Here is a 20127-nt window from a genome sequence, read left to right on the forward strand (position 1 = left end):
AGTGCCGTGTTCCTGCGTGAGCTCTGCGTGAGTGGTTCAGTCTTTGCTGGTTAGACCCTCCAGTGTGATTTCAGCCAGGACTTCTGACCTGAATGCTTCAGAACCTCCTTCCACCCCAAAGCACCTGACGTGTACAGTGTCCTCAGAAACAGTGGCCATCGCTAGACTTAACATTTTCTCACACTCGCATCGTTAGCTGTTTGTCATCTTTTTCTATAGAGGCAAAAGAATAGATTTCACTCTAAGTCATCTTTCACTCACTGAACTAGTATTTATCGAAGTACTAAAATGAGGAAGGTACTGGAGGAGATTTAAAAAAATCCATTAGACAGTAGATTGTGCCCTTAACTTATAGTCTGGCATTACACCAGAAAAATTTTTTCTGTACCCTTTTCTTTTTTTGACAAATTTGTTTTAGTTATACATGCACAAAGCTAAGTGCATTTAAGCTATATACGCACAAGAGTCCAAAAGTTCCTCAAGGTTTCTTATACTAAACAGCAATCTCCTATCTTCATTCTTCCTACCCCACCCCCATTGCCCTTCCTTTCTGTTCCCCACTTCCTCCCGCTCTGAGATCTCCAGCTCACTGGCCATCAGGTAAAGTAGAAATACTTCTTGTTATGCTGTTCAGTTGATTGTCAGTTCTTTGAAAAGATCAAAGATAACTCTTGGTTTTATTGCCTTTATCATTTCTATATTTTCATTTTATTTTTATTTAATTACTTTGAAGTATAGTTGAATTATGTTAATGACTGCTGTATAGCAAAGTGACTCGATAGATATATATATATACATACATATATATATATGTTCTTTTTCACAATCTTTTCCATTATTGAATATAGTGCTCATGCCTTTTGCAGACTTGCTGATGATCTGCCTAGTTATTAGTTGTTTCTATTCTTGAATTTAAATCACAGGTAACTGTCTTGGTGCTTCAGAAGTATTTTTGGCCTGTAATGTTTTTAGCAGCTAGATTTTAAGATGTTGGGCTTCCAAGGTAACTCAAACAGTAAAGAATCTTCCTGCAGTGTGGGAGACCTGGGTTTGATCCTTGGGTTGGGAAGATCCCCTGGAGAAGGGCATGGCATCCCACTCCATTATTCTTGCCCGGAGAATTCCATGGACAGAGGACCCTGGTGGACTAAGTCCATGGGGTCGCAAAGGGTCAGACATGCCTGAGTGACTATCACACACACATACACACAAATACTTATGCATTGATTATAAATCACACAAATGCTGGTCAGGAAGAAAGTGTGTGTGTGTGTATATCTATATGTCCTATAAAAGTTGCTTGTAGTTATTTACCGAAACAGCGGTGTTAGACATATCATTGAATGAAACAAAGCATCTGCCCAATGAAACTTACATTGTCAAGGACAGATAAAAAGGCAAATACATATCAATAATATGTTGTTAGATGGTAGTGAATGCCGTGGAGAATAAATCAGAGTGAATAATAAAGGAAGTACCAGGTTGCTAAAGGATGGTTTATTTGAGTGATCAGGACCTTTGGGCAAACACCTGAGGGTGCAGCAGCTGAGCAGTCCAAGTGGACTGACAGTGTGTGCAAAGGCCCTGAGGTGAGAGTGCTGCTTGGCATATTTTGTGAACCAGCCTGTGTGGAGAGGCCTCTGTGACTGGAGCAGAGAAGGTAAGGGGCTCAACGGTGGGCAGCTGTGAAGGAGTGGGTTGGCCCAGATCGCTTAGGACTCTCCAGGCCATCACGAGAATGTGACTTTTACCCTCAGGCAGAGAACTGACAAAAAGTTTTTATTTTTGGTAAAGAGCCACATGACAAATGTTTTAGGCTTTGCAGGACATTCAGTCTCTGTTGCAACTGCTCCTCTCTGCTATTGTAGCCCCCCAAACAGCCAGAAACAATATGTAAATAAAAGGGTGGGGTTGTGTTCCAGTAAAGTTTTAGTTTATGAAAACAAAGAGTGGGTCTGTTTTGCAAACTGCTGATGTAGAAAGTCATTTGAGAGCTTTAAGTAGAAAAGATGCCTGACTGGCTTTTTTTTCTTTGAAGGCACTTTTGTTGTTATTCAGTTGCTCAGCTGTGTCCGACTCTTTGACACCCCATGGATTGCAGCATGCCAGGCTTTCCTGTCCTTTACCATCTCCCAGAGTTTGCTTAAACTCGTATCCATTGAGTCAGTGATTCCATCCAACCATCTCATCCTCTGTCACCCCTCTTCTCCTCATGCCCTCAATCTTTACCAGCATCAGAGTCTTTTCCAATAAGTCACTTTAAAATACTTTATTTAGAAATAATTTTAGAATTACAGAAAAGTTGGAAAAGTGATACAGAATATCCCCTTCACTGCACTGACTCTAATGTTAGTAACTCACGTAGCCACATTCGAATGATTAAGACCAGGAAATTAACCTTGACATAATGTTATTAGCCAAACTGTAGACATGATTCAGATTCCATGTTTTTCCACCTAAGGTCATTTGTCTATTCCAGCGTACAAGCCAAAATATCACATTGCATTTAGTTATTCTGTTTCCTTAATTTCCTCCTATCTGTGACAGTTCTTGATGCTTTTGAACTGTGGTGATGGAGAAGACTCTTGAGAGTCCCTTGGACTGCAAGGAGATCAGTCTTGGGTGTTCATTGGAAGGACTGATGCTGAAGCTGAAACTCCAGTACTTTGGCCACCTCATGCAAAGAGTTGACTCATTGGAAAAGACCCTGATGCTGGGAGGGATTGGGGGCAGGAGGAGAAGGGGACGACAGAGGATGAGATGGCTGGATGGCATCACCGACTCTATAGACATGAGTTTGGGTAAACTCCGGGAGTTGGTGATGGACAGAGAGGCCTGGCATGCTGCGATTCATGGGGTCACAAAGAGTCAGACACGACTGAGCAACTGAACTGAACTGATGACAGTTCTTCAGTCTTTTCTTGTGTTTCATGAACTTGGAGACTTTTATTGAGTTGTTCAGTTGCGTCCAACTCTTTGTGACCCCATATACTGTAGCACGCCAGGTTACATGTCCTCCACTATCTTTCAGAGTTTGCTCAAATTCATGTCCGTTGAGTCAGTGATGCTATCTAACCATCTAATCCTCTGCCGCCCCCTTCTCCTTCAATCTTTCCCAGCATCAGAATCTTTTCCAGTGAGTCAACTCTTCACATCAGGTGGCCAAAGTATTGGAGCTTCAGCTTCAGCAACAGTCCTTCCAATGAATATTCAGGACTGATTTCCTTTAGGTTGACAGCTTGACTATTTTAGAAACTACAAGCTAACTGTGGTACTTGTTACCTTCATTGGTAGATCTGCAGTTTATTATGAGCTGCCAACCCATTGTGGCACATGCCTGTCATTTTAATCCTTCTGTCACTTGTACACATTATCTTTCTGGAATTCTCACTGGGTCCCCACCCAACACACGTGCCAGGGCACCGTCATTTTCTGTCCAGCAGTCAGCCTCCTTTTGGCAAGTCTGTTCTGCACTCTCCAGCTGCTGTCTTCAGATTTCCCTTCCTGCAACATGATCTGGAAATGTCTCCAGGTAGAAGTCAGGACAATCATGATGCTCAGTTCTCTCTCGGAGAATCCCATCCTGCACAGTCTGCTGTCCACTGTCTGAGAACAACTGGATCATATATTTTGGCCAGCTTTTTAGTTGTTTATTGTTGTTGCTCAGTCACTAAGTCGTGTCCGACTCTTTATGACCCCATGGACTGCAGCACGCCAGGCTTCCCTGTCCTTCACTATCTACTGGAGTTTGCTCAGACTCCTGTCTGTTGAGTCAGTGATGCTATCCAGCATCTCATCCTCTGTTGCCCTCTTCTCCTTTTGCCTCCAATCTCTCCCAGAATTAGGGTCTTTTCTAATGAGTCAGCACTTCATATCAGGTGGCCAAAGCATTGGAGCTTCGGTATCCGTCCTTCCAATGAATATTCAGGGTTGATTTCCCCCGAGATTGACTGATTTGATTTCCAGACTTCCCAGGCAAGAATACTGGAGTGGGTGGCCAGTTCCTTCTTTAGCTGATCTTCCCAACTCAGGGATTGAACCCATGTCTTCTGCATTGGCAGGCAGATTTTTTTTTTTTTTTTTTTACCACTTAGCCACCAGGGATGCCCTGTCCATTTGTGATGTCCAGTATCAAATAAGAATTTATTATTGTTATCCTGCATGCCAAGGAGCCAAAAAAAGTGACCCATAACTGGAAGAAAATGTAGCCACTAGGAGCAAGGATAGAGGACTTCAGCAAAGCTATCAACGGAATGATGGAAAGCCAGCAGGGGTTATTTAGAAGGTAACCATAAAAGGTGGCTGATGGCATTCTTATTTCTGTGGCCTATTTTCATTACCACCTGGTGGCCTGTTTGGCTAGTTCAACCTTTCTATCTCACCAGGACTCACCCAGTATAGCATTGCGAGCCCAGCCTTCCTGCTCAGCATCTCATTGATCCCATACTCCCAGGCTGTACACGTGTATACTAATAATAGTATATTATACCCTCTAAAATATATCCAAAATAGAAAAATTTACACTGTGACGTATTCCAGTGGATTGTCTTACACATACCCTGTCTAAGGGTTTTGCTTGTGGCTCAGAATTGGCCTGTAATGCAGGAGACCTGGGTTTGATCCCTGGGTCAGGAAGATTCCCTGGAGAAGGGAATGGCTACCTACTCCAGTATTCTGGCCTGGAAAATCCCATGGACAGAGAGCTTGGTGGACTACAGTCCATGGTGTTGCAGAGTCAGACGCGACTGAGCACCTGAGCATGCATGCGCTCAGAGTTTGACGACATGGATGTGCTGTGGATATAAATATCCCTGCTTATGGTGTAGACACTAAGTAAATATTTGTGGAATAAATGAGTAGAAGGTAGTAAATTTACATATGTGTGTGTGTACTAAGTTGTTTTAGTCATGTCCAGCTCTTTGCATCCTGATGGACCGTAGCCTGCCAGGCTCCTCTGTCCATATATAAAGGACATTTAAAAAATGTTCTTTAAACATAAAATTAGGTTTTTAAAGACAGTTTTTACCTTCAAGTGATTTAAAATTCAGTCTTTTTAATTTTATGTTCTTTTTGATCTAGTGCTTAAAATTTCTTCTTTTCATCTGAGTAACTGTTTTACAGCTGGTACCTGTTAAAATTCTCTGATATTTGCAATGTTTATTTTTTCATAGGAGGTTGCCTCTAACATTTTGTTTTATTCATTAGACCATTATAAATAAGTTTCTATAATTTATTTGTAGAAGTATCTTTTTACTCAGACTTCTGTTTCACATATTTGTTCTTTGCAGTATTACAGAACACAAGAGCTATAGCATATTCAAAAGTGATATGATATTTTATAATTAATTGAGTTTAATCAAAAGTTTCTGTGAAGTATTTTGACTGTCACAATTTCCTTACTGCTGTGACATTTGGCAAAGAATAATTTATAAATTATTGATTTAAGATAAAGATTGGAATTTGTTACTTTCATTTCATCTAATTTATACACTACTGGTAAAATTGATTCTTAAGCCAAGCATATATGTTGATGGATTATTATGTATATGTGACTTTACAGTGGTAAATTGTCAGTATTAGTGACTTATTTGAACCTGCTTCTATGCTTCTTAAACTTTTCCTTATATATCCCTAAGAGAAGCTGACCCACAGTTCAGTATGCACAGTCTGAAATCCTTCTTTTTCTACATTGAACTTTTTTCTTGGTTTTATGTTTTTGATTTTTATTTGGAATTCACTTAACATGCAGTTCACCTATTTAAAACCAGAGTTCTATAGCCATCATCTCAATCAATTTTAGAAGATTTTTTATCACCTAAAAAAGAAATTTGGCACCCTTTAGCCATTACTCATTAATACTGCTTTCCCTCTAGGCTTAGACGCTAATTAATAGACCACTAATCTACTTTCTGTCTCTGTAGATTTTTTTTTTAAATTCTGGACAGTTTGTAAAAGTACAGTTATAAACTGTATGTGGTCCTTTGTGACTGGCTTCTCTCACTTAGCCTAGTGTTTTCAGGGTTCATCCATGTTTCAGTATGTATTTATACATCTTTTGGCTTTAATTAATCATAAAAAATTTAAAAAATTTAATTAATCATAAAAAAGACTTGATATTCCAAGAGGGGGAAATGCTCTTTCTTCTTTTCAATGTATGTCTACTCTTTTCTGCCACCTATCTCAATCATATCATATTGCTTACATACCCTTGGAATAAACATATTTCAGTGATAGATTCAGAGATGCATTCTGATAATTGGGTAACAGTATTACCTTTTAGAAAGTCTTCATGTAGGACTTCCCTGGCAGTACAGTGATTAAGACTTTACCTTCCGGTGTAGGAGGGGTGGGTTCCATCCCTGGTCAGGGAGCTAGATCCCACAAAGCCTCTCAACTTAAAATAAAACAACAAAACAGAAGCTGTATGTAACAAATTCAATAAAGACTTTAAAATGGTCCACATAAAAAAAATCTTAAAAAATCTCCACAGACCTTTATAAAAAAGATTTCAGGAAAAAGGTTCTTTAAATTTAAAGCAATGAAGCCTCCAAAATCTCAAAGACTATATAGTCCTTTAAATGAACCTTTTGCTACTTAATGTCAGTTAATGTGCAACATAAGGGTTATGTGTGCTGTTAGATATGGATCACTTGCATTTTGTGTTTTATTATACATTATATGATAGATCTGTGTTCACATAAGCCTATTCTTCTTGGCCAGCCTCTTGGACGGCCTCCTGGGATAGGGAGCTGCTCTTCTTTGTCTTGTATTCCCATTTCCTTGGATAGGCACATCACTGGCTCTTAATAAATGCTTATCAAATAGAATTTCAGGTATTAGTAAACTCACTAAAGGTTATACAAACCAGAATTGATTGTGTTCTCCAAAATCATAGCCTGATGAATGGTGAGGTGTGTTTGGGTTTGTGTAGGGGAAGGACGGAGGGTTTTGAGTTGTGTGTTGGTTGTATTCCCATAATTCTTTGTTAAGAATTTGAAGGCTATGTTCTTAATACGTTGCCTCATTCTTATGTCTTTAGCAATAAAATAGGAGTTACTTTCAATGAATAGAAATTACAGTTGAAATACTTTTCCAAAAAGACTTCCCCTAAAACAGTTTTTTTTTTTTTTTTTTTAATTCAGTGGTTTTGTAATATCCAGGCTTAAAGCTTTATCTTTTCAGGTGTTTTTTGTTTTCCTCAAGTATGAAGTGTTTTGGCAGTCTTTGTAACATAGATCATACTATATATCATTGATTCCTTTTAACAATTGACCATTTTAAGCTGTCACTGTAGTTAAAAGTGTTTGGGAGTATTGGCTGTCCACTTGTATATACTTTAGAAGTTGACAGGTTTGTTAAACTTTTTTTCTGATTTGTTAACACACTCTTGACTTGGATTCTCATTATCAGCCTAAAAATAAAATAATAACGGTAATAAAGAATAACACAGCTTTTTATTACCTAGCTTTATCATTTAATGTCATAGTCTCTGAGATATTATCTCCTCCTACTTTTTTTTTCTTTTAAATAGGGTAGGAAACTGAGGCTCAGCATAGTGACTTTAGATTACATAGACCGGTAGCTCGGGAGACAAATCTTGAACCTAGATTTTATGATTCCAAGTGGAAATTCTTTCCCTATTGCGTGCTGTGTCTGGTATTTATTCACTACTTATAGTTTGGATGTTGCAGAAGTAGAAATAGTTTCTGTGCTCACTTTTTTCTACTGAATTGAACGGAGATACAGACAATTGAAAGCAATAAAAACTTAAGAATCTGCTTATTGTATTGGTAAGTACTCAGTGATATATATAGCAGGGCCATAAAGTAGAGTACAACTTATGCAAATCCCATAAGTTGTCTGAAAATTTCATGTTTCCAATAAATGTTTTAATCGTTTATTTAAGTTCAGATTTAAAAGTTAAATCAAATGTGAAATAAAGATATAAAAACATAGAAACATGAATGTTGGTGTAATTTTTTTTTTTCTCTCCCAGACAGATACTGATTATGTAAATAGTGTTGTAGCCAACCTGGAGAAAGAGTAAGTTCTTAATTGTGGAATTGAAAATATTTTAGTTACTGTGATCTCTTGCTTTTTGTGAAAAGAAAATACCTTCTTTTATAGTTCATTTTTCTGTGGAGTTCAGTGTTCATTAGACCACCTACCACTGGTCTTTTAGATATAAATTACCATACAGTATATGTATGTATATCAGGTTACTTGATGGGATACATTGGTGTATTTCATTATAGAAAAGACTTGAATGTCATATATAACACTATCAAATAACACTGTTTAACCTCAAAGACAGTGAGTAGAGAGAGAGGCAACATTTAAAACTAAGATCATGGCACTTGGTCCTTCCACTTTATGGCTAATAGAAGGGGAAAAAGTGGAAGCAGTGACAGATGTTATTTTCTTGGGCTCCAAAATCACTGCAGATGGTAACTGCAGCCTTGAAATTAAAAGATACTTGCTCCTTGGAAGAAAAGCTATGACAAACCTAGGCAGCATATTAGAAAGCTGGGACATCACTTTGCCGACAAAGGTCCATCTAGTCAAAGCTGTGGTTTTCCCAGTAGTCATGTATGGATGTGATAGTTGGACCATAAAGAAGGCTGAGTGCTAAAGAATTCATGCCTTGAAACTGTGGTGCTGGAGAAGACTCTTGAGAGTCCCTTGGACTGAAAGAAAATCAAACCAGTCAATCCGAAAAGAAATCAACCCCAAATATTCATTGGAAGGGCTGTTGTTGAAGCTCCAATACTTTGGCCACCTGATGCAAAGAGCCAGCTTATTGGAAAAGACTTTGATGCTGGAAAAGATGAAGGGCAAAAGGAGAAGGAGGTGGCAGAGGATGAGATGGTTAGATAGCATCACTGACTTAATGCACATGAATTTGAGCAAACTTTGGGAGATAATGAAGGACAGAGGAGCCTGGTGTGCTACAGTCCATGGAGTCACAAAGAGTTGGACACGACTTAGCGACTGAATAATGACACTAAATGATATCACTTAAATCTTTCACCCTCTGTTTACCAAGAGAAAAATTTTCTGCTGTCAGGGCAGCTAGTCAGGGAGCAGTTTCAAACCTCAAGGCTAAATAATGTCTAAAAATATGCAAAGGTTTATTAATAGTTTATTGTGAGTGGAGCACATAGCAGGTAATAGGTGGACAGCTTAGTAAGTTGCAGATACCATTGTTCTTGTTCAATCGCTGAGTCATGTCTGACTCTTTGCAGCTCCATGGACTGCAACACACCAGGCTTCCCTGTCCTCCACTGTCTCCCTGAGTTTACTCAAAGTCCTGTCCATTGAGTCGGTGATGCTATCTGACTCATCATCGCTGATACCGTTAGTTTTCATAATACTGCCCTTGTAGAATTCATAGTGATATCATAAAATTAGTCCTGCCACGGGTTTCTTGATTGAAATGTATCTGTTGTAGCCCCTGAAAGACATATTCTTTTATGTAACTTAGGCAAGACAAAAGAGAAGCCAAAGAGTTTGCCAAATCTAGGCTAATGTGGCTCTATCTTTGTCTGTCAGTATGCTAAAACCAGAGATTTTTTACAAATATATGCATAGTTCAGGATTAAATTGTGCTTTTGTTAGATTTTCCCTCAACTGCTCAATTTCTTGGCAGCCTTTATACAGTCACAAATTGGTGTAGGATCCTTAAATATAGGTACCAGGCGGTCATTGGTCCCCCTTCCCACAGACCACGTGGGCCTGTCTGAGGGGCTTATGCAAGGATTCTGTTGGTTCCTCTCCTCCTCAGCGTGCAAGAAAATCAAGCCCAGGACAAAGGGCAGTGAAGCACCAGGAACCTTTGTGTAAAGGCAGGTAGTTGTATTTTGTGGAGGTTTGCAAACCTGAAGTAAGGAAGAAGGCAGATGCAAAGCAAATTACATTTGAATCAGTGAAGATGGATTTTAAAAACGTTAGAACAAATTTTCCTATCCTTGCTCAACCTGCAGACATCGAGACATAGTTTGATGTACCCTCACAGGACAAGATCACCCCCAGGTGAGAAGTACTAGTTTAAAATGACATACAGTCTGTATCCCACAACTAAGCCTTCCTGAAAATGGAAAAAAACTGGTTTTGCTAACATATGTGTATATTGGTATACATACACATTCATTAGGTTGTTTTTCTTTCTTATTTTCTGTGGCATCTTGATTGCTTTTCAAGAATTATGATTTTTTTAGGACTTCAGTCCCTGCAGTTGGCCTGGAGTTTCTCTGCTACTCTAAGGATATTAGTATTTTTACTCTGTTTGAAGCATTATTTAAAAAAAAAAAAAAAAACCTCTACTATTGGAAAAAATCTATATTTTCTAGAAATGATTCAATGATGAGCTGCTTCACTTAACACATTGTGACTGTAGCAGTATACTTTACTGGTGTATTTTTCTGCTAAATACCTAAGTTGATTATTAACATATAAAATCCCACAGAACTTCTATAACTCAGCCAACCTTTCTCATGACAGATTTTCTAAAGAAATCAGTTCTGGCTTGGTGGAAATAATATCACCTCCTGAAAGCTATTATCCTGACCTGACAAACTTAAAGGAGACATTTGGAGATTCTAAAGAAAGAGTAAGGTGAGCCTGTGGTTTTTAAAATCTCCCACCTTTGTGAGTATAATATGTAATAAACATCATCCTTGTTTATCAAAACTTTACTCATTTTGAAAGTGAAAGTCACTCAGTTGTGTCCAGACTCTGCAGCCCCATGGACTGTAACCTGGCTCCTCTGTCCTTGGAATTCTCCGGGCAAGAATACTGGAGTGGATAGCCATTCCCTTCTCCAGGGGATCTTCCCAATCCAGGGATCGAACCCAGGCCTCCCACATTGCAGGCAGGTTCTTGACCATCTGAGCCACCAGGGAAGCTGGTGGCTTCATTTTAGGGTTGAACTAATTAGTGAGAGCTAATGCCTTTTTGATTACTTGGTTGGAATTTCTGTGGAGTTCCTGATGAGAGGTTGAATTTGGTCAACCTAATGAATTTTATAACTGTGCTGCTCTGTGCTGTTATAACTTTTCTTAAGAGTATATTCAGTATAACTCAAAAGTTAGTCCAGATACCTCATGTCTGTATGAAACATAAAGGAGAACTGATTCAATAAAGTGATAAAAACAGTAATAGTCTTCTGCAGAATCATATTGCAATAAATAAAATAGTCCATTAATTAATTTATCTCTAAATCTCTAACATTGAAGGAGTTAGAAGCTTTCCTTGTGTTGTTGTTAAAAACAAAGTAATCTAAGAGATATTAGCATCATTTTTGGATTGTCTATAACCAGAAAAAAGGACAAAAATAGTGTTTTTGGAAGAGATTTATTGTATTTCTTGAGTTGTTAATTTGACACAAAGACAGATATGTCTCTATAATTGGTTAATTGTCTCTCAATAAATATGTTACTTAAAACATTTAGGATTGAGTTTGTTTAAAAAAAGAAAACCCAGTGAATAGACTCTTTAAATTCAGAACAGCTTATAAGGTATTTTCTGGATCAGCGGTTCAGAACTTTAGTTCTATTGTGTGTGTGTGTGTTTTTAACTGGCTTTTAAAGAACCACTTCTCTTTATTCAGCATTGATCAGTGTGTTTCTGTAGGCTACCAAGAATTCACCAAAAGGACCTAATATTGTAAATTTTAATACAATGTTTTAGATTTTTTAAAAAAACATTTTTACCTATATATGAAGTACTGGTTCTTGGAGACATTAAGATATTACTGAAAAAGGGGCCTGTGGTCAAGAAAAATTGGAAAATATTGAATTAAAAGCTTTTTTCAACAGATGCTATTTATTGTTGAATGTTTCAATGCTTCTAATATATTAATGTATCTCTAGAAAAGAGATATATGTCCTTCCCAAACTTACTAGACATTAGACTCCTTTTTCCCTCAGGACATCTTGAGGATTAGTGGTTTTGAGAATGTATTTTGATAAAGCCTTCTTAAAGAAAAGTGAATTCTCTTCAACTCTCTCCTAAGTGGTTATACCATGTATGTGTCATTCCATCCATTTATTTATCTGTCTACCTATCTATCTAATGTATGACTATTGTTGTTTAGCTGCTAAGTCATGTCTGACTCTGTGACCTTATGGAGCCCCCCAGGCCCCTCTGTCCATGGGATTCTCCAGGCAAGAATACTGGAGCAGGTTGCTATTTCCTTCTCCAAGGGGTCTTCCTAATCCAGGGATCGAACCCGTGTCTCCTGCATTGCCAAGCAGATTCTTTACCACTGAGCCACCAGGGAAGCCAATATATAACTGTACATTTTGTATAATATCATATTATCATATACACGATATATGTGATATATATATTGCATATGTTATAACATTGTTATATATTATAAAATATACATCTAACTTTATTTTGCTAACTTTGAGTCTGATTCTTAACTTATTTTTGAACATTTTTATTTCAGATGGAGAACAAAGCAAAACCTAGATTATTGTTTTCTAATGATGTATGCTCAGGAAAAAGGCACATACTACATCCAGGTAAGTTTTTCCTTTAGTTTTTTTTTTCATACTTTTTAAAGAAAAAGTAATATCAAGGGTATATTTTCATTAAAATGAAGTTTCAAAAGCATGAGCCCTTTAAAATATTTAAGATGATAACAGTGTACCAGAGCAGAAGGGTCAGTCACATCACTAAGAGCGTGGGCTCTGTAGCTGCACGCCCTGGTTTATCTCTGGATGATTTAGTGGTCTTAAGGCAGATAGTTGTTTTGTGCAGTGATATATTTACATATGAGTTTAGGATTATAAAGCCAGCATCTATTGTAATGTTCTTGGCTGTAGAATCCTACGGACAGCGGGGCCTGGTGGGCTACAGTCCATGGGGCCACAAAGAGTTGGACATGACTGAGTGACTAACGCAGACACACACACGCACACAGGTGCAACTTTCAGTAGCATGGCTAAAACAGTAAGTCCATCATGATGCAGGTTTTAAGTGAGCCAGGTGGGCAACAGCTTAAGTAATTCTAGGAAGCTCTTATTTCTTCCAAGTGTTCTTCAGTTAATACTTAAGCTTAAATTTCTGCATTGGGATTTCACTTCTTAAGTCAAATATCTTTATCCCTGTTCAAAGTGCAGATACCCCTGAGAGATATATAGCACATGAAGTGTGTCAGGTTTTTTTTGTTGTTGTTGTTGTTTTCAGTATAAAAAGTTTATTAGGTGCTGGGAGGATGTGTGGATAAGAGTGGCAAGAAGCAGCCCTGAGTCCCTGAATTAGGAAGGAAGTGGTTAGGCAGCTGCTGGCAGGGACTGGGGAGGGAAACAAAGATGGAAGGGATGGGGCTGGCATCACGTGGAAAGGTGGACTTCTTGAGGGCAGACTTTTGTCTCTTGTGGTGCTGTACGTTGGGCCAGCTGTATTCAAATGGGCATGAACCAACCCTTCCTTGAGTCACAGGATGAAAAATAGAAATGGTGATAGGGTATGACATGTGTGTTACAGGATACAACAGCTGTGTGTATAAAAACACGGTATCCTAGATATAGGTGGTGCGTTTCCTCCAAATGCTTCAGAGAGGTCTGATTTTAAAATAATAACAATAATTTTGAAGCATTTTAACATACCCCCAATATTATTGTGGGCTTCCCTGGAGGCTCAGACAGTAAAGAAGCTGCCTGCAATGCAGGTAACCTGGACTCAATCTCTGGGCGGGAAGATCCCCTGGAGAAGGAAATGGCAACCCACTGCAGTATTCTTGCCTGGGGGAAATCTCATGGACAGAGGAGCCAGAAGAGCTATGGTCCATGGGGTCTCACGACTGAACAAATAACACACACACACACACACACACACACACACACAATATTATTGTGGTTGAACCTTGCTGTTTCTTCCAGGCCCAGTATATAAATATTTACATTATGGTCAAGAACTTTATATACAGCATTAAAAAGTGCAGCTGTATTACTTTTGAAATTTGTTTTCAATTTTCTTCCAGGGGAAGAATTCATGGAACCAATAAAGCTCTTGGGAGGGAATGTAGGAAAAGTTCATGTTTAAGAAATTGAGGAAAGGACCGGGTTAAGAAAGAGGGTGGTAAGGAAAATTTCCCCTAAGCAAGGTCAATATATGAGATATTACAGTATTATATGAGTTATAATAACAACAACTGCTATGAACTAGCATTTATTGCACACTTATTCTGTCAGGCATTATTTTTTATACTTTATGCTTTCCACATATTAACTCACTTAATATAACCCTTTTTATAACAGGAATGTGCTGTACATACTGTATCAAAGTGTGTTTTGCTGTCACTTAATGTACAATTGTTGTTGTTCAGTCGCTGAGTCAGGTCTGACTTTTTAGTGACCCTGTGGACTGTAGCCCACTGACAGGCTCCTCTGTCCATGGGATTTTCCAGGCTGGAGTGGGTTGCCATTTCCTTCTCCAGGGGATCTTCCCGACCCAGGTAGCCAACCTATGTCTTCTGCATTGGCAGGCCAATTCTTTACCTCTGAGCCACCAGGGAAGTTAACATGCTATACACACCTTTTCTGAGGCATAATGTTTGGACAAATAGGGTAATTTGAAGAATGTCCAGTGGATCTGTCTTAGACTCAGTGGTTACTCTGTGGTCATCACAGATGTACATCTAAAGGGAAAAGAAAATGCCACCTGCCTTACTGTTTTGCTTGTGGCTTGTAACGAAGTTTTCCGTGACAGCAGCAAACCCAGATTCATTAAGTGCTCTATTGCAAATGACTTGGACTTGAAGACAGTCTTCTGGAAAACTGTCTGGTGATGCAGACACTTCGTAGGTGGTACTGCATCGTTCTTCCTGTGTCACATCATGATGTACATTGTGTCAGCTTGTCCCACTTTTAGTGATGCTGAGATTTAATCCATGGGTGTAGGGGTGTCAGTCTCATCTCTCCTTTATTAAAAAGCTACCCAGCAGCCATTTGTTGCATGGTTTGAGCTTCTGTAATTATTTTCCCCCAGATTGCTTTTTTTTGTTAGAGGTTGCCAACTGATAATTTTCTAATTCTATAAATTGTAATGTTCTTAAAAGTAGAGCTCTTCTGCAAAAGGACTCTTCTTTCTTAACTGTTTGGTGATGTTGAAAAACAGTTTACAAAGGAAAAGAAGATTAAGTGCTTGATTCTTTCTCTTTATTAATTTTTCAGTTGACACCTTAGCAGTCTGCAGTGGTGACCATTTTTAAAGTATTGTGAACTCATATTTTTTAAAACTAGATTTGGTTTGCCTCAGTCTTTGCAATCATTATTTCTATATGTTCATCTATTTATTTATTTGGCTCCACCAGTCTTAGCTGTGGCACATGACAACTCTTAGTTGTGGGCATGCAGGATCTAGTTTCCTGACCAGAGGTCAGACCCGAACCCGCTGCATTGAGATCACAAAGACTTAGCCACTGGACTACCAGGGAAGTCTCTGCAATCATTATTGGTATTGATGCTTGTATTGGCCCATCCTAAGCCAGTGAGAATTTCTTCAAATGGGCCCTTGTATTCTTTTCTTGTAAGCCCAGTAATCACGTGGATCACTTCCTCATTGACTGGCACACCTTGCACATTTCCTATCCCAGATATAGAAGCAGCCATTTCTTAAAGAAGTCCTGTTTGTTTTAGAGGTGTACAGTGTTTAGAACCACAGTCTGTGCACTGGAGATGCTCACGGCTATTGTGGTGTCTTTGCTTCTGGGTGTTTTAGTAAGGAAAGGAACATCTTATTGCTCAGAGGACAAAAAATCACATTGTTACTGATAATCCCAGTTCAACTGTAAGATCATAATATTTTTATTTAACTTTTTTGAATTTTATGTATATTCTTTTCTCTTATATTCAGAGCCTTGCTTTTAGTACAATTATCTAAATAACATAATTCTTTTATTCTATAGTATACCTAGAATGGGCTTTTCTGGTGGCTCTGTGGTGAAGAACCTGCCTGCAATGCAGGAGACATGGGTTCAAGCCCTGGGTCATGAAGATCTCCTGGAGAGGGAAATGGCAACCCACTCCAGTATTCTTGCCTGGGAAAGCCCATGGACAGAGGAGCCTGGTGGGCTACAGTCCAAGGGGTCACAGGGTCAGACACAACTTACTGACAACAATAATACCTAGAATAGTTTCAAAATAACAGTATCAATTAAACCACTAAATGCAATTAAAAATCTTTTATTCTTGTTTCCCTCCTGAAGAGTATATCCTGATATGGATATATAGTCAAAATTCCATGTTTGAAAGTCAGTTGATAAAATTCTTCATATTATGTGACCACATTAATAACAACCTGATATGAAAGTAGGTTCATTTATTTCCATTTGTATTCAGTGGTTAGCATTTTTTTTTTTTTTTAGTTGTAAAAAGTATAATATTCCCCAATCAAAACTTATATGAAACAAGATATGTTTTCAGAGGTCTCCTTTTTATCCCTGTTGTCTTCCCGTGTCTCCTCCCTCCCCCATGGCAACCACCATGAGTTTTTGGTTTCTCCTTGTACATTTTAAATATTGGAACAAAAATATAATATTCCACCTCTTTCAGACTCTGCAGGTACATAGTGCAAAAGCAGTGTTTTACATCTTGTGTTTTCACTTCCCTGTATAGACTAGCAATCACTAATGAGGTATATGTTAGATTTTCCAAGAGTGGGTCTTGCTGTGATGAAGCATTGATGTCAGAGAAGCACATATGTTCACGGAAAGACCTATACATGAAGGGCCATAGCAGCTTCATTCGTAATAGCAAAACCTGGAAACAGTCCATATGTTCTTTGGCAGGTGACTGGTTAGATTAAGTGTGGTGCCTCCATACAATGGACTGTCTAATAATGAAAAGGCATGAACGGTGATACACGGCATTTTGGATCTCAGGGGAATTATGTTCAGTTAAAAAACCCAGGTTTTGGGCTTCCCTGGTGGCTCGGTGGTAAAGAATCTGCCCGCCAGTGCAGGATACACGAGTTCGGTCCCTGGTCTGGGCGGATCCCACCTGCTGCAGAGCGACCAGGCCCGCGTGCCGCCACTGCCGAGCCTGTGCCCTAGAGCCGGTGAGCCAGGGTGCCACAACTCCTGAAGCCTGTGCTCTGCCCCAGGAGAAGCCACTGCAATGAGAGACCCATGCACCACAACTAGAGAGGAGTCCCACGGCTGGAGAAAAGCTTGCACAACAGCAAAGACCCAGCACAGCCAAAAATAAATTAATAAAAACCCAGTCTTTATAAAAAAACGTATTTATTTATTTAAAAAAATGTGTTTGGCTGCACCCTGTGGGGTGTGGGATCTTAGTTCTCCATCCAGGGGTCAAACCCACACCCCCTGCACTGGAAGGCGGAGTCTTAGCCACTGAACCACCAGGGAAGTCCTTATATAGCTTTCTTGAAATGACAAAATTATGGAGATGGAGAACAGACTCTTGGTTCCCAGAGGCTTGGAAGGGGGGAAGGGAGGGAGGTGGCTGTGAATATAGAGAGTAGCGTGAGAATCCCTGTGATGGAACTGTCCCATACTCCAGCTCTAGTGGTGCTCCTGCAAACGGACACATGTTCAGATTGCATGGAACTGAACACAGAGACACACAAACCACACACACACACCACTAAGTCTGTGTAAAACTGGTGAGATTTGAATAAGTTGAATGAGTTGTATCAGAGTCAATTTACTGATGGTGATATCATGCTGTAGTTAGATCAGAAGATGTATATTGGGATTGTTTGGGGTCTCTCTGTATTATTTTTTCATAGCTGTATATGATCTACAATTATCTTTAAAAGTCTTTTTAGAAAGCAAAGTTGTTTGCTGAGAGTGCAACAAAGCAATATTTTTAATTTAATATAAAAATGAGTTTTTTTGTGATAGCCTAGTGTACTAAATTTAAATAGGTATTTAATTATTTCATCTACACTTCTTGTCTTTTTGTTTACTGATGAGTTCCCAGACTTTAGGGTTGTGCCTGGAACATAATCAAAGCTCTGTAAATACTGGTGAGTCAAAATTGTATGTGTGCGTGTTAAGTCACTTCAGTCATGTCCAGGCTCCTCTGTTCATGGGATTCTCCAGGCATGAATACTGGAGTCAATTGCCATCCCCTCCTCCAGGGATCTTCCCGACCCAGAGATGGAACCCACATCTCTTACATCTCCTGCATTGGCAGGCAGGTTCTTTACCAACTGTGCCACCTGGGAAGCCCCAGTCAAAATCATGCCTTTGCAAATACAGCTACTCTTTCTTCACAGACAGGAAGAAAGCTTATAGGATTCAAATCTATGAAAAACCCAAATACTGAAATAAGTAAAAATTACTTAGCAGATAACTGGAAATGATAACATGTCACTAGAAAAAGGAAGAGTTTTCCTGGGATATTAAAATCATCAGTGGTAAAGAATATTTTTAAAAGAATGTATGCATAGGTAAAAAAAAAAATCATCTTGTGACTTTAAAATTCTCTGAACATTTGGGGGAAGAAGTCTTTGCAGACACTCATGATCCTCGATCTCTGTCAACTCCCTGTTGAACTGATAAACTGGCCAGTAACACCCGTGGTGATGGCAGAGCACATGGGGTTAATGGCTACACTGAGTTGCTACAGCTATTTAATTATTTTGAGGATATCTTTTAAAATATAAAAAGAGAACTTTTGGGAACCAATCCTACAGAAATGAATAGCATTGATGTGAAGTGTAAGCACTGTTTGCATTGACAAAGAATGAGAAACAGCCTGAGTGTCTGCCTGTGAACAAACAAATGACTTGCCCATGGATCCCTGGGAATAGTATAAATCTATTGAAGAGACTGCTTTGAATATATACTTATTAACCTGGAAAGATATTCATGATACAGTAGGAGGAAAAAGGCCAGTCTAATAAAAATCTACAGGTAGGTGGGAACCTTAAGGTGGGTTTACCTCTCTTGGCTCCCTGTGTTCTGTGTGTATTCTAAAGGTGTCCAGTGGGTGCACACCCAGCCTTGAACATTAGTCGCCTCCATTAGAAGGGTGGAGGGTAAAGAAGGAAAACTAGGTTGTTTTTTTCTTTTTAAATGACTTGTTACATGTATTTATGTAAAAAAAAAAAAAAAAATGAAAAGGTCTTTAAAATTCTTTTCCTTTGAAAAGAAAACAGGTTAGTGTGAAATCCAATTGGATCCATAAAAGGGCCAAAATGAGTAAATCACGGAATGTTTTGTAATTTCTCATAGTGAGGGAGTGGTTTTATTGATTTCCTGTGTGCATCAGCCATTTTATTTTCTTCATTTTTCCTTTAATAGAATGTCTTTTTATATTTTAGGTTTTTCCTTTTATTATTATTAAAAATTATTATTATTACTTTGGCTACACTACAAGGCATGTGGGATCTTCCCTGACCAGGGATATAATCTGGGCCCCCTAAATTGGGAACTCAGAGTCTTAACCACTGGACCGCCAGGGAAGTCCTGAAATTTATTTTTATTTTCATCATTTTTGACCATTGTTTTCTTGATTGTTATTATAAAAGTGTACTTGAGTTTTTCCAGAGTGTCCCATCTAAATCTTCCCTTTTCTTTCTGATTCATTAATATGATTATTCAACTTTCTTTAGCTTGAAGATGATATTATCGTCAAACAGAATTACTTTAACACCATAAAAAATTTTGCACTTCAACTTTCTTCTGAGGAATGGATGATACTTGAGTTCTCCCAGCTGGGATTCATTGGTAAGGAAAGTGGCAGATTTATTTACTTTAAAATAACTGTGACTCTTAGAATCTTGGACTGTTTTTTTCACCTTACAAAGGTTATCTCTTTTTTTTCTCTGGAAATGGATTGCTTTTAAAGAAATTTACTAATAACTTAAGTAGTTATTAATAACTACCTAATAAGTTAGGTAGACTTCCATGTATAAAACATTGAAGTCAGCTCGGAGTAGTATTTGGAGAGGTCTCGCATGGTAGTATTTACTCTGGAGTTTTGCAAGGCAGCCCTGTTGTCTTTCTTTCCTTGCTGACAGAACCAGCCATGGTTCTTGGGGGGTACATCTGGTTCCTTCTCTGACACCTCTAGTTCCTGTTTTAAAGCCCAGAGCTTTTGCAAGATTGAGGTCCTTTTAAAAAGAATGCTGCATTAATGGCTT

At 38.6% G+C, this 20127-nt stretch overlaps 1 protein-coding gene across 2 annotated transcripts in view; it reads left to right on the forward strand.

Annotated features, from left to right (window-relative positions):
• Positions 1-20127, forward strand: part of MGAT4A (alpha-1,3-mannosyl-glycoprotein 4-beta-N-acetylglucosaminyltransferase A) — a 118954-nt gene that overhangs the window by 73493 nt on the left and 25334 nt on the right. For both annotated transcript variants that reach the window (XM_061155950.1, XM_061155949.1), the window contains exons 6-9: positions 7997-8043; positions 10501-10614; positions 12455-12530; positions 19597-19711. In XM_061155950.1, coding sequence (XP_061011933.1) covers positions 7997-8043; positions 10501-10614; positions 12455-12530; positions 19597-19711 — 352 coding nt within the window. The remainder of the gene's footprint in view (positions 1-7996; positions 8044-10500; positions 10615-12454; positions 12531-19596; positions 19712-20127) is intronic.

This window comes from Dama dama, chromosome 11, assembly GCF_033118175.1.
Source record: "Dama dama isolate Ldn47 chromosome 11, ASM3311817v1, whole genome shotgun sequence".
Classification (NCBI taxonomy): Eukaryota; Metazoa; Chordata; class Mammalia; order Artiodactyla; family Cervidae; genus Dama; species Dama dama.